This window comes from Grus americana, chromosome 17 (genome assembly GCF_028858705.1).
Source record: "Grus americana isolate bGruAme1 chromosome 17, bGruAme1.mat, whole genome shotgun sequence".
NCBI lineage: Eukaryota > Metazoa > Chordata > Aves > Gruiformes > Gruidae > Grus > Grus americana.
Genome location: NC_072868.1, coordinates 17,451,927 through 17,467,123, shown reverse-complemented (window position 1 = coordinate 17,467,123; position 15,197 = coordinate 17,451,927). Strand labels below are relative to the sequence as shown.

The following is a 15,197-nucleotide window of genomic DNA, read 5'->3' as shown; positions in this document are numbered from 1 at the left end:
CCAAAAATATTGACTGGCAAATGCACGCTAGTTTAACCTTGATTACATTAGTGCACGCGTAAGAAGCGATGTCCTGGCACCTGGCTGGCTTGGTAACAGCAGCATTCACAGCACTGCTTCATGCCGTGATGAGTGTCCGTAGAACTGGTCGGAGACAAACCTAGGCATAGACTTGCACTTACTCCAGCTCCTGAAGAGTGTTGCTGACTCCATCAACAAACACAAACGTGTTCACTCATGCTGTGGTGTGTCTTACTGATATTTGCTGGTTGATGTAAAACAACACTGTTGAGAGGTGTGCGTGCTCTCTGTACAGCCTTGATGCATCTCATTTGTGTGCAGAAACTTGCAATGAAAAAAGTCTTATTACAGAACAAGCTAGTTTGGGCTTCTAAATCCAGTGGAGTGTGACTGCAGAAGAGTGAAGTACTCTGCCAGAGCTGCTCTTACCTCATCAGCAGCTGATCTTGTAGCCACAGCAAACCCCACGTGCCCATTGTTGGTGATAATGCAATCAGGCCACCTCGGACCTGTGAAATTCCCTGTGTCTGGCACAGGGAGTCAGCCCTAGGAGGATGATTAGCGCAGAGGGAGAGGAACAGAATGGGAGGAGGCAAGCTTGCTGTCAAGCTGGTTTTTTAAATGAATCTGTCTCTGGTCAAAGACTGGCCTTAATAGGTCTGATAAATGGTTGTCAGCATTAACGGCCTAACACAGAGGCATTGCTTCATCTGGAATTACAGCAATAAATCCCCCTGATCTCCTTACACTGGGGGGATGAGATCTTGTAAAGGATCCCATCTATAATAAAGCATTGATGGTATGTTCTGGGTCCGCACGTCACCTGATTGACAAAGGCACAGCAAATTTGCTTCGAGCCTTCGGCCAGATACTCTGAATGGTCACTGGTAAGACCAGCGTAAGAAGGATTAATGCCTCACACAATACCAAGGCTATGTTAAGTCACGGAAAAGCAAATGAGGGATGTACTTACAGTCCTAAAGCTTTTCTTTAGTTTAAATATACTAAAAATGATGATGGGGCTTTTGCCCGTTTTGGGGGTGGATTTTTGTTTGTTTTTCTAACACAGAGCTTCATGTCACAGTTGCATTGGTCCATGCTTCGTTCTTCAAAAGCAACTCAGTTTTCTGGGTAAACTATGTTATTCTCCAGGTGATACAAAGGAGGACTGTTGAAACCACTATGAAAACTTCCTTTTCCTTCCCCACTCCTCCCCCAAAACTCCAGAAAATACTCTGCACTTAGTGAAAATAAGCATCGCCGCTACAGGCTTGTGTCTCTCTTCTAGGTCTTTAAAGCACTGGGCTTTAAAAAAATAATACAGCGGAGCTTCTGGGAGCTGTTTTAGTACTCCATTGCGATGAGGTTCCCTCCCATAACCTGAGTGTAGGGGGATGAACCCACCTTGCCGGCTGCAGCAGCTGGAGCGGTGGCCGGCCTGGTGTGCGCTGACAGCAGAGGGAGGTCTTGCATTTTGGAGAGAGCGGAGCGCACACCTCCCGGCCCTGTGCTCGTCCCCGTCCTCCTCCACAGGGCCCAGGGGCCTGTGGTGGGTTTCAGGGAGCTTCTCCGGTCTTGCAGTGAGGGCACATGCCTCATCGCCGCACCTCATGGCCAGAACTTCCCTTTGCCCCATCGCAGTCTCCCTTGGCGGCAGGAGCTTTGCTCTGCAGCAGGATATTTGAGATGCTTCACGTAGCCATGGAGCCAAAGAAGGCAAAACCAATAATTTGCAGCAGACTTGCTGCTCTGGAGGTGGTTAGCGCATGCCTGCGAGCTCCTTGGGTCAGTCCATGTGGGTCTGGAGCTCTGCCACGGGCTGGTGGCAGGGCTGCTCTGACCACCCTGGAGCTCAGCTGCTGCCAGAGCCCGGTGCCCCAATGCAGGGCGTGACGGCTGAAAAACCACTGCAATTTCCAGCTTGTGAATCATTGCAGAGCTTCCCCTTCCCTCTGGTCTCCTGCTCTCCATCCCATAGTGTTCTGGCTCACAGGCACAGGCAGGTCAGGTCACTTTCTCCCTTGATCTCGATTTTTCTTCCAGCACATGCAAGTTTTTTCCACGCACGGTGGTTGGAACAGATCTGATTATTAACATTTCAGAAAGAACAGAGGAGCAGTCTTTGCTTCTTGAAAGAAAACCGTGTAGCTGGGTTCCTCGTACAAGTGTCCCCAGTGTAACCACATCCGTGGCAGGTGGAGGAGTGCGGGGGGGCACTGGTGAGGTGCCCGGGGAGGCACCTGCGGCAGCACCCGGGCTGCTGCCCCCGCACCACGGGGTTCTGCACCTCTGGACCCCTGTAAGAAATCTCTGTGATTTGCATCCCCCAAGGCCTTCAGGGGCACATTTTCCCCTGAACTTCAGGCTGATCCAGGGATGAGGTGTGCAGATAAACACCTGCTGAAAGCCACAGGCAATTCTGCAGCAAAGGAGGGACAGATCCAGCTCCAGAGGATGTGGCTGCAGGGGAAGAGTTTGCAAACATGTCTTGTCTCCACAGGACTGCGTGTGGCTGGCAGGACAAGCTTTCCAAGCTGTTCCTGCCCTGAGGAAAGACTGACAGTGAGCTCAGCCCCCCGCACTGCAGCCGTGCCAGTGGAAAGCTTTGCTCCCCACTTCTGCATTTCGTGAGGGTTGTGGCTAAACAGTAACTTGTGGTCAGCAGGGGCTGGTGGAGCAGTGTGTGATGGCTGAGTCACGAGTGGCCCGGCACCACGGGCCCTTTTTCGAGCAGCAGGGCTGGGTGCTGGCCAGGAGCAAGGAGGCATTCCCAGCAGGTCCCATTCTTCCTCCTCCTGCAGCCAACCGCCGCCAGCAGCTGTCTTGGCCCAGAGCTGAGCACGGCTCCTGCAGCAGGTGGCTGGACCCATGCCCTGAGCCCTTCCAGCAGGGAAATCTCCATGTGAGCTGGAGGGACAGGGCGAGCTAGAAGCCAGGACTGGGCTTTTTAACTGCCGGGCTGGGAGGACCGCCCTGGCTCTGCTCAGCACTCTCCCAGCACCTGCTAGCGAGGCCTGGGCACCTTCCTGCGGGCACGCGTCCCCTGGGGATCGGGAAGCCAAAGGGAGCGCGTGCCTCACTGGAGCTGTTTGACCCCATAGGGAAGGAGTCAGGGGAAGGAAAGAGGGAAGAAAACCAGAGGGCAGCTTGCTAGGGGAGGCTGCGCAGCCTGAAACCTTCCGAGTAGAAGGGAAAAGGGAGTCCAGGCAAGTGCCCCTGACCGCTGCCTGGGGGAGGGAGTCAGCAAGGGCCGTGCTGGATCCATCCCGCTCCTCTGCAAGTCATTGCCTCTTCTCAGAGGATTAATCACCTGTAGCGAAGTGTGCTCCTCCTGCCGGGCTGCGTCCCAGCAGTGCTTCGGAGCAGTGGGGCACAGAGGCTTGTCCTAACCTGCACCGCAGTCCCCGGTGGTGGGGCAGGGGCAAGGGGCCACGCGTGGGAGGTCTGGGGATCACCCTCCCGGCACAGTGCCTTCCTCCAGCCCTGCTGCTGCAGGTCTCCCCGGCTCGGACACAGAGGCCATGGGTTTGTCGCATGGCTCCTCGCCCTGCTTCCCTCCGGAGCATCGGCTAGTCCCTGCGAGGAGCACAGCACAGGGAAACACTCCGGACAGAAGCCAGAAGTGGCTCGTCTGTCGTCGTCGTCGTCGTCGTCGTCGTCATCAACAGCAGCAACAGCAACGACGGTGGCTTCTACACCGGCACCCGGGCAGGCAGCGCGGCCGTCTGCAGGAGCGCAGCCCCGCAGGCAATCCCCCGGCCCGGCCCGGCTCGGCTCGGCTCGGCTCGACTCAACTCCCAGCGGCTGCGGGGCCGACACCTGCCAGGCACCCGCCCCGCCCGGCCCATTGGCTCTGGGGCCCGGGGGCGGCCCCACACGGCCCGCACCGCCCCCGCACCGCCCCTCCCCGGCCCCCCGGGCCCATATTAGCGGGCGCGGCGGCGCAGCGGTTCCGCAGCGGGCGGCGGCACCGGGGCTGCAAGATGCCGCGCTCCTTCCTGGTGAAGAAGCACTTCTCGGCCAGCAAGAAGCCGAACTACAGCGAGCTGGAGAGCCAGGCCGGTGCGTGGACGGGGCGCGGCGGGACGGGCCACGCACGTGGGGCGCTCTGCGGGGTGCTCTGCGGGGTGGTGCTGGGGCTCCGGTGCGGGTACGGGATCCCCTAATGCTTCCGTACGGGAGCGGGCAGGTGACTGACTTTTTGCAGGGGTGCGGGGCTGTTTTGTGGGGGTTTGGGTTTTTTTTTTTTTCAATTTCGTGCGTGTCAGGTGGGATGGGGCACGGGATGTGCAGCCGCCCCCGGTACGCCGGGGTGGGCGGAGGCCCTGGGGACTCCCCGTGGCGTGGGCTCGGGTGCGCGGGGAGCTCACCATGACGGCGGTGGGCAGGGGCGCGGGATCCCCTTTGCCCCATCCCTCAAGCAGGGCAGGCGGGGACGTCGAGGCCCTGTGGGGTGGGGTCCCCTTTGCTCCGGGACCCCGTGGGGTGGGCTGGCGTCCCTTTGCACCTCCGGCTCCGGGGTGGGGCGCGGGGCTCCCGCGGGATGGCCTGGGGTCGGGTCCCATTGCCCCGGCTGGGCTGGGCACCCCGTTCCCCAGGGTAGGGAGCCCCGCGGGGGTGGGTCGGGGCCCCCCTCGTCCCCGTCCCCACGGGGAGCATCGGGCCCCCGCTGACGCTGCCCCCTCCCGCAGTGCTGGCCGCCCCGCTGCTGTACGAGACGTGCCCACTGCCCGTCATCCCCCCGCCCGAGGTGCTCGGCCCCGGCGCCTACTACCCGCCGCTGGTGTGGGACGCGGGGCTGCTCTCCAGCCTCTTCCCCGGCGGCCCGGGCAGCGAGGCGGCGGGTGGCACGGCCCCCGCCCTGGACCTGACGGTGCTCTCCAGCGAGGAGGATGAAGGCAAGAGCTCGGGCCCCCCCAGCCCAGCCTCGGCCCCCGCCGCCGCCGAGCGCTTCCGCTGTGCCCAGTGCGCCAAGGCTTACTCCACCTTCGCCGGGCTCTCCAAGCACAAGCAATTGCACTGCGATGCCCAGGCCAGGAAATCCTTCAGCTGCAAGTACTGCGAGAAAGAGTACGTGAGCCTGGGGGCTCTCAAGATGCACATCCGGAGCCACACGCTGCCCTGCGTCTGCAAGATGTGCGGCAAGGCCTTCTCCCGGCCCTGGCTGCTGCAGGGCCACATCCGGACGCACACCGGTAATGCCGGCTTTCGCCCCTCTCTCCCTCCCTTATCGCCTCCTGCTTCCCAGCTCCACAGCCCCCAGCGAATCGGTGGGCCGGGTGTTATCTGGGAAGATAAGGGCTTCCCAAACCCCCTTGGCACATCTCTCTGAAATGTCCTTTAAATATCCTCTTGGCTGGAACCGAGCGCGGGGTCAAGGCTTGGCTCATAAATCTGTGCTGCTGCTGTTAGGGCTGTGCCTGCCCGCGAGCTAGCCCATCGGCCATGGTGTCATGGCACATGCTTCAGCTCATTTCATAAACTGGGGCTATGAGACTGCCGGAGCACTCCCTCCCTGGGCACTGCCATGCCCGAAGCATCCCTCCCCACATCAAGGGCTCCCAGCCAGGGCAGCACCCCAGACCTGGCTGCCCACTACTGTGGCCTCCAACCTGCTGCCCCGCTCGCAGCGATGAGCTCAGCACCAAGATGCACTGCAGCAAGGCTTGGCGAGGCCAGCGGGCAGGTGCTGGGGGCACGGGGCCGGTCACCCCCCGCACCTGTTGGTGCGGGTCCGGGTGCTGCAGCTGCAGCCCACCCCGCCACCACAGCCGCCCCTACAATGCATCTCCCGAGCATCCTTTGTGGGGCTGTGGGGATAGTGTAATTGTTACTTGGCACTGATTTCACACCCTCTTAACGTACTAAAGATGATGGCTGAAGGAAGCCGGGAGGACTTAATTGTGCTTTCCAAATTGAGCATACGCATTTGTTTCCTCCAAAAGAGTCTTTCTGGGAGGAATTCGCCCTGGCCAGGCTTTTCAATGCAGGCCGGGCGGGAGAAGGGGGAGCGGCGGGGTTCGGCGGAGGAAATAGCTATACTCACCCTGGCTCTGGCGCCTTTCAGCCGCTGCCTGCTATGATATAATTAACACATAGTGCTTGGCTTTCCTGCCTCTCTGCAAACGGTTCACTTGGCTCCAGGCAGGAGATGAATATTGCGTCTTCGTTTGTATGTGCAACTGCCCTGCTGCTTGCAGATGTTTCCAGAATTAATTTTCCGTGGCTCACAGGAGAGGTTTTTCTGGGAGTAGGAAATTCCCAAGTCCCCGGCTTTCCCCAAAGTGAATGCTGTACATACCTCGCCCGGCTCTCCCTTCAGACAATAACAGCCAGCACTTCTTTTCACTGTGCTCTTCACAAACTTTGGCTAATGAATGGCTCCTTCTTTGATATTCCCCATGTGTTGATGCACTGGTTAATTGGGAGCGTTTCTCTTTGTCCCATAGGTGAAAAGCCCTTTTCCTGTACACACTGCAACCGGGCCTTTGCTGACCGCTCTAATCTCCGAGCCCACCTGCAGACCCATTCAGATGTAAAGAAGTACCAATGCAAAACCTGCTCCCGGACTTTCTCCCGTATGTCGCTGCTCCACAAGCACGAGGAGACGGGCTGCTCCGGCTCTCGCTGAGGACTCTGCTCCCCCAGGCCTCTCACCACGCAAATGCCTATATCATAACTAGTTTCTGTATGAGTTAGTGTCCTCCGTCGCCATTGCAGCGTGCACCGGGCCAGACGCAGCTACTCCATCCCTCGAGACCCCCACACTCCTCGCTTGGTGCCTCCTGCGCAATGTGAAGGCCTGATCCTTCTTCCATCCCGGCATCTGAGGGTGCAGGATGGGACTCTTTGCAAAGCATGGGTGGCAAAGCAAGTGTGTGAAACTCGGGGTGCAGCCCTGAGCCCCACCGGCTGCTGCAGCAGCCCCTCAGCAGGTGCCCCCACTTGCTGGAGGCACTTGGCACCTTGCAGGGTCGTACCTGCACCCTGGCCCCACCATCGGTATCAAACATTGTGACCGTGTAGCCTGGGGGGGGTGGGGGTGGGGTTTTTGTGGGTTTTTTGGTTTTGTTTTTTACTGTAACCACTTGGTAACTTTGAAGAGCCAATATTTTTTTAATGAAGGACAAAATGTTACCCCCCCGCCCTGAGTGTATATACGCCGCCTGTAGAAGGTGTAACTATGCAATAATACAGTATCCCAGTAGTTGTGAAGCAGCTGCTTCTCCCCAGCACAATGACAATTTGCAATGCCTGCGAGATTAACAGTGTCCATAAAAGGCATGGGTAGCCATTTCAAACACCAGCCCTGTTTACAGAGCAGCTATGCACTCAAGCACCTGTTAATATGACTCTTAACAACTGCTTTTTCAAGAGAACTGTGACTAATAGCAGGCACTTGTCAGCCAATACAATGGTGGCCTGTCCCAAGGCTGCCCATCGACAGGTGTGTGCCAAAAGCCCTATTTATGGGTATTGACAGGTGCCTCCTGAAAGCATCTTTCTTTGGACATTGTTTTCATGGAATCATTACAAAGAGGATGTTTACATTTCAAAGGTACACTGGTATTTATATTTTTGTGCCACAATTTTGTACTGATGAAACTTTATATAATTATATACAGTTTATTGATATTCAATAAAATGGTTAATTTATAATAGGGTTTTGTGGGTGCTTAGGGTGAATATGCAGCAGTGGGTGGGGAGTGCTGGGCCGGGCACTCCAGCTCCCACCCTGCGCTCCTGGCCTCTGGCTGCAGGTGAACGACAAGTGAGGGGGGCTGCAGAGCAGTTGCCCCTCGGGGGAGGAAAAGGCAGGCTGAGTCAGTTCCTGCTGAAGGACCTGGGGAAGGGGCAGCTGTGCGGTGATGCAGGCTGGGGGGGGCACAGAGGTGCTGGGGTGCAGTGCATCTCCCTGGCTCCCTGTGGGAAAGTGCAAGGGCTTGTCACGTCCCTCCCAGCTTGCCAGGGCAGGTACTGGGCTCCCCATGGGGCTACTGGAGCGCCCGTAGCCTGGCCGTGTCCCTCGGCGCTTCCCCGGGGAACAGGTGGTGCCATAGCAGGGGGGCTGCCCCGCTGGGGTGGGGGGGCTGCCTCCAGCTCTTGGCAGAGCCCTGAGCCTCCCGGGGAAGGCTAAGGCACCGGGCGCCTCAGCGAGCTGAGCCTCCGGGCAGGTGGCCCGGTGCGGGTGGTGCGGCAGCGGAGGCGACGCATCCTGTTGTCACCGCAGAGCCCTTTGGCATGGGCAGGTGGGGCTGTCCCCTGCGTGCCCGTAGCGGGGAGGGGACAGAGGGGCAGGTGCTCTGGGATACCCCAGGTACGTGCCTCTAGGATTTTCCTAATGAAGCTGTACCCAAGTGCACAAATGTTCCCAATGCCTTGTACCTTCCCAGCCACCTTGGAATCTGGGGTGCTTCAGGGACAGTGTAGCCGGTCTTGACACCCGCCTCCCCCAGGGGCTGGGAGTTTTGTCCGGCTCCCCCTGCATTTCCTCGATGCCATCTCCAAGACGTTGCTTTCAACCAGGCAATAAAAGTACATGCTCCCCCAGACCTCATCCCCGCTCCGGCGTCCGGCTCCCTGCGCCTCTCCCAGGGGCTGTTGCAGACCAGGAAGATGTGTGTGGCTGTAAAAGGGAGCAGAGCCGCTGCTCAGCCCTTCTTTAATTAAGAGCTCTCCCAGTATAAACTGACTTTCCCAGCCGAGTTGGACTCATTACTTGATTATTAAGCAGGGCAGGAAGTTTTGGGTTTGCTCTTGTGTGTGCTTTTTTCTTCCTTTTCCCAACAGGAAGCGGGGGAGGGGCACTAATTACTTTCAGCTTTCCATCCATAAAATCCTGGAGCCGCAAGAGCAGCTAAATAGTTAAAAAAAGACCAATTTTGAGAACGGACCACCTGCAGGAACTGGAAAGGAGGGTGAAGGAGTGGGTAAGCAGGAGCAGAAGCCCTGCGGGCTGTCCGGCCAGCCCAGGTCGGCGTTGGCTTTGCGGCTCTGACGTGCAAAAGCCCTGGGTTACTGCTTAGCTTTAAGGCCTTGCAGTGTGCATCCAACCACACCGCACAGGCTGTGCCTTACCCCCATCCACACATGCCACGGCTGTCACCGATTCGGATGGAGACCCTTTCCTGCATTATTGGGGCTGTGGCTTCTTCCCTGCACTGGCACCCACCGAGGAACCCTGCCAGCTCCTTCTCAATGGCCTTCGGCTAATACTGGTTAGGCAGGCGATGAGAGTTGTGAGAAACCACCCCCTTAGCAGTCTTTCCTGCTCTCAGTTGTGTTCCTGGCTTTGTCCAGAGCCTGGCTGGGACACAAGGCTTTTGGAGAGAAGGTATAAAATGGGTGGAGGACAGCCTAGGCTCAGGCAGACAAATCCCACTGGCATTCAAACACAAATGCAGCCCTAAAACACTGGAAAAAAGAAATGCTGCCTGTTCTGAATCACAAAAGCACAGTCCACTGGCACTTGGGCTGCTGCTGCATCTGCTCCCTTCCCTGCCTGAGCACCCTGTGCCCTGGGGACCCTCAGCTGCTCAGATGGGAGCACCCTGCACCCCGGGGACCCACGGCCGCTCAGATGCTGTCCTGCAGCTTGGGGCAGTGCCTCTGGCCTCCCCAGGTTATGCCCAGCTCTGGACCAGCTGCTACCCCGTTGCGGGGTGATGGACGTGGCCCAGATCCCTCCCCATACAACTTTGAGGCTCTGTGATGGAGAATTGCACCCAGGAGCTGGGCCTGAGGAGGAGTTGCGGTTGCTTTTTCATTTCATTTTCAGAAGGAAACACCCCAGAGCAGCATCCCTAGCAGCAAGGGCAGCTGGCAGCAGTGCCATGGTCCCCTGTCCTTGGTCCCCTGAGCTTGCCCGGGCAACAAGTGTTGCACAGTGAAGCCAGAGGGTTCATGGTGAAACCTCAGCAGTCTTTTTTTCCCTGGTTTTTTTCCACCTCTCTGTTTTAATGCCACAGGAACTAAACACGCCGTAAAGCTGCTGCCCCCAGCCTGACTGTTTCATCCAGGTAGCACAGGCTGCAGTTTTGGCTGTGGGGGCAGCAGGGAGGGGGCAGCGGGTGATTAACAGGAGGAACCATTTGGTGACCACCTTGTGTGACCATCTGTAACAGATTACGGTGTCAGCGCTCGTAAAAGCTGGGATTCAATCAAGCGCCCGGCAGGTAGCGGGGGGGGGGGCCCGCTGGCAGGGGCCATGGTGCCGGGGTGCGGGCTGTGCCGGCTCCTGGCTGCCGCGCTCCCCGGGCGGTGGCACGGCCACGGCATCGAGTGTTTGAACTGCACCGTTTAATTTCCACGGACCTCCACAGGACCTTTAAACAAGCACGTACGTCCCCTTGGCTCCTGGAGCCCTTTCAAAGGCTCTGGGGAAACCACAAAGTGCCTTTTCTTCCCAGAGAGGACTAGTTTTTCCCCCCTCCTTGACCCGATGTAGAATTAAGGGTGTTTGGAAACCCACCCTGCCGTGGAACCTCCCTGGGGCAGAGGGTTGGGACAGACCCACGTGGAGATACTGGGTTAAAAAGGGCTTTAAGGCTTCCACACTGCTGTTTGAAATTGCCCTGTCTCTGCAGGCATCTGGAGCATCCCAGAGGGGACGAGAAGGGAAGCGTGCGGATTACAGCCACTACTGCAAAGGCTAAGCTTCGTCTGCTCAGCTCAGTGATTTGGGGATTGCAGTTCCCAAAACTGCCTTTTTCACCCTTTTCTGTCTCCACCTCTCTCGGGGATAGGCACAAGGCACGCCGGGCCCTGGTGCAGTGAGGGTCAAGAGCAGCTCCCAAAAAACACACACACACACACCTCCCAAGGGCAGTAGGAAGGGGAAAAAAAAAAATGCCACTTTCTTCTCCTGTCATTGCAAAACTGTCTGATGATAGAAATGTTCTCTTCATGATCTCCTGGATCCCCCACAGCCTCCAGAGGAGAGTTTCCAGCATCTGAGCATGCAGCCCCAGGAGAAGGCAGCCAAAGCTCAGCCCCTACAAAGTGTAGCAGCCTAATTCTTCTTTTGGCTCTTACCTTACCTAGAAAAAGCTGAATAAACAAACAGAAACCGTGCAGGATCCAGGGAAAGGCCCGTTATTAAAGTCAGTTGCTGGGCAGCTGTTTCTGATTTGGAGAAGGGAATGACCAGAGCTTCATGGCAGAAGCAGGATGGCTTGCAGGGCAGTCAGCAGGGAGAACACAGGTTTCCCACTCAAAATACCTTGGAAGATGTGTGCGTTTATTCCTGGCTGGGCAAGAAGGGCAGCAGGTGCCGGCGCAGGGCTCAGCGAGCCCCTACCAACGGGCAGTCCTGGTGAAAGCCTCTGTCCATTAACAGCTCGCCATAAGGAGTGGGGCTCACAAACAAGCTGCAGGTGTAGCTATTGTTTTTCCAGCTCTGGGCTATTGACACAAGCAATAATCTCAAATTAATCTTTAATCAGATGATGAACTGATAGCGTGGGGCTGGGGAGGTGCGAGTCTTCCCATGGAGACAAAGAGCGTGGAAAATGTGGAGAGGGAGAGCCAGGAAGACCTGGGGAAGGGGAGCGAGGCCGAAGGATTAAAATAAAGACGATTTCTCCCTGCAGATGCAGGCCGTCTGGATTGCAGCATCACTGTGGTCTTGCCGCCGTCTGCGTTCGCCTTTCTGATGGCATCGCCTCTCCCCGGCCTCGCTGCCTGTGAGTTCCTCCCTGCCCGTCCCCGCGCCGGCGGGGCGAAGGGCGATGCCTCACGGCTGCACCGTGCCCCGGCATCGGCCACCTGCCAAAATGGCCCGGGCGCACGCCTCGCTGCTCAGAACTCAGGCCTGTTTCCTCCTGGGCGAAGCGGGCACAAACTGCTCGCCCCGAGCACACGGGACAGCTCTGCTCACCCCACAGGGCTGAGAAACACCTTCCCGGGGCTGTCTCACCCTCCGACTCTTTATGTCCCCTGCGCAAGTGTCGTGGCTGCGGCTGGCGGGAGGATGGCCAGCGCCCGGCTGCGCTCGTGGGGGTTCGGGAGACCACGGAGGGGCGGACAAGCCTGATCTTGTGGGTTAAATGGTTGTTTCCTCTCACTCTCAGCTGGTCCCGACGATGGGGAAAGCTTTGGGGGCCACCGTGCGTGGGTGGGAGCGGGTGCCTGTCCGCAGGCGGGTGCAGGCAGGCAGGTGACGCTGAGCACGAGGCCGGGGCGGCCACACAGCCCCTCTGCAGGGACACCCTCGCCAGAGCCCCGAGCGCTTCACAACCCGCTCCGTTAGCGGCAGTGGGTTAAAAATGGAAACCGTAAAGCTGTTGTATTTAATTTCTTCCCCCGAAGATGAACACTTTGGCACAAGGGACACAAGCACGCGCACAGCAGCGACCCGTGTCCTCCCCACAATAAGCGCAGGAGTTACCAGCCTGTGCCGACGGTTTTACAATAGCAATGCTGTGCTGTAACTTATTGGAGATCTGCCTAGAAAATCATCAGAAAGTATTTTAAATCCAGCATAACATACATATTTATGGATCACCTTCTGTTTTACTGGGCTCCCTGAAAGCAATGCGAGGCCTGTTTTACTTTTCTCAATAAAAAGGCTCACATTTCACATGCGAGAAGATTGGCGTCTCCTGAGCTAATTAATCCGGGTTCCCCTCCACCTCCGCATTTTCCACGCAGGGTTATGCTGGCGACACTTTGTCTGTGGCCGCTCCGGGGAGGACGGTGCTGCACATTAAGCCGCCTTTGCCGGCGATGCACTGGAGGCAGAGCGGGGCAGGGCGAGGAAGTGGCGGTGTGTCACGGCACAGAGTCATGGCCCGTTATAAAGAGCTTCAAGGGCCTGCATTATGTCATTACTCAATTAGCCTGTTGGTAATAGCACTTCATTAGAGAGACAGTTCCTATTCACTGGCCCTAATCCACTTTCTAAAGACAGGACTGGAGCCATTGATCGCTTTTCCCGCTTTCCCGAAGAGGCAGAAAATGGGTTTGGAGAGTGGCCCCACAGCGGGTGGGGCGGGGGAGCGATCCCACCGCTGCGGCCCCCCACCACCCTAAAACCAAGACAGGGGTGGCAGCCCCCAGCCCCAGCAGCTCGGAGATGTGCAGGGGTGCAGAGCACCTGCCCTTCTCACCAACCTCAGAAATCAGGCTGTTAACCAGGGAACAAAAGAGTTTTGGTGTCAAACCTTAGGCGGCCACGACTGGGGACGTGACCCCTCCTCACCTGGCTGGACGCGATGGGTGAGCTGGTGCCGGGGAGGCTCTTGGGGGGCAGGATGGGCACCACCTGCACAGCCTGCGCCTCACTTCGGTTCACAGAAAGAAAAGCTGCTCTTTTTTTTTTTTTCTTTTTCTTCTTTTTAAAATATTTTCTTTTTTTTCTTTTTTTCTATTTTTCAAATTTCACCCCCATCCTCTGCTCTGTGACACGCAGTGCTCAGTGGAAACTGAAGCGGGGTAGGAAGTGGCACGAGAACTGTGCGCAGGAAACCGATGTGTGTCAGGAAAGGATGTCAGCGCTGGGCGGCGGGACCGAGGGGCGAACAGCCGGCGTGGGACCTACCCCCGCCCCACCGGCAACTTGCCGATGAGAGGGGCAGGAAGCGAAACGGAGCCCTTCCTCTATAAATAAAGGTATCTGCTTCCATTCAAGGTGGTGATGGAGCAAACCCGGAGGTGCAGGGAGCTCCCAGTCAACGCAGAGGTGCCCAGCTGGGGTAGCACCACGGGGCTGGGAAGTGTTCCCCATGTCCTGCCCACCCCGTTGGCTTCAAAGCCATTGGGCTACTGTGGCCTGCAGGGACCTGGTCCCCCAAATCCCACCACCACGACGGCCACGGCATCCTCAGCTATGGCCACATGTGAGGCTGCCACAAGGCTGGTGCTTGGGGCCTCATCCTGCCGCAGCCCCTGGCGGGACACCAGCCCGCAGGCACCTCGCCCACCCCACGTCCTCCTTCGCCAGGGCGTCCATCGGCCGGATGCCTCCTTCATGCCGTGCTGCTGCAGGAGGAGCTGGGCTAGGGGGTGTTCCCTCCCCCATAAAAATAACCATTGCTCAGACTTCAGAAAGATGCAGCCTAAGCACAGAAGTTATTTTAGGTCAAAAGAAGTACCTGGGTAGGAAAGTTTACTGCCCTGGTTACGGCAGCTGCAGTCTGTGATCAATATCATCCAAATTTCCCCCCCCAAACCCTCACTTTACAGCAACAGCCTTCCATCGCCACTTCCACCAGGCTGAAGGGCAGCGACGTGGGGCCCCCATTTGCTGTAAAAATTAAGAGTTATTAGTACTTGTGACTCAGCCCAAGACCCGAGAGCTAATTTTTAAATGCAGACACCATGGTAGATGGCAACTGGTTTCCCTCAAACAGACTTTGGAGCATCCCAGGAACGGCCAGGCAGCACCGTGCCGAAAGAGCGGCTGGCACATGCATGAGGGACAGGGACTGCGGTCCTCGCTGGCTGCAGGGCAGCCCTTGGACGGGAAGTTTGAGGGGTCACACACCATCACCTACAGGAAAGTCCAAATCTTTCATGATTTAAGCAAACACCTTGTTTTCATTCAAACTCTTTTGCCATTTCATAATACTGGCTGCTTCTCCCCAAAAGGAAATAGCTGTCCCATAAATAAAGGTGGGAGGGAGCATGGGGGAGGCTGCGAGTGCAGGCGAGGCAGATGCAGAAAGCTTTCCTGGCGTGCTCCAGCTCACGGCCGGAGGATAACATCAGTAAGCGGAAGAGCAGAGAGGGGCTTTGGTACACACGTGTGCCAAGGAGCTGCTCGCACATGGCCACGCCAGGGGCACCCCCAGCCCTCCCCTTGTCACCTTCCGAGCATCCTCCCTGAAAGCATCCTCCTGGCTGGCTGGCCCAGCGTGGCAGAGGCACGCTGAGAGCAGTCCCCACGGTGAGCCCCATGCGCCGAGCCCTGAGTCCCGGGCTCCTGGGCACCTGGAGCTGTTTCCCCACCACAGCAGTAGGAGCCTCAGATAGGGGGGACCTGCAAAAACACCTCGTGGCACCGAGCGAGGGCAGGTCAACAGCGCAAGGAACAGCCGAGGAGGTGCAGGTATTGCATCCCGACTCCAACACCGACTCTGCATCCTTGGTCATGCCATGTCATCTCCACATGCACTATGCACAGTGGAGAATATCATACTGCAGCTGCGGCCGTAAGGAGCTCTCTGAGCCCGGTG

General features: G+C 57.6%; 1 protein-coding gene across 1 annotated transcript; it reads left to right on the top strand.

Moving 5' to 3' along the window:
• The first annotated feature begins 3,979 nt into the window (after window positions 1–3,979).
• SNAI1 (snail family transcriptional repressor 1) lies at window positions 3,980–7,677 on the top strand. Its single transcript, XM_054845406.1, has 3 exons — window positions 3,980–4,083; window positions 4,713–5,216; window positions 6,471–7,677. Exons 1-3 carry the CDS (start codon window positions 4,005–4,007, stop codon window positions 6,650–6,652), a joined length of 765 nt encoding a protein of 254 aa, XP_054701381.1. The 5' UTR covers window positions 3,980–4,004; the 3' UTR covers window positions 6,653–7,677.
• Window positions 7,678–15,197: the final 7,520 nt, after the last annotated feature.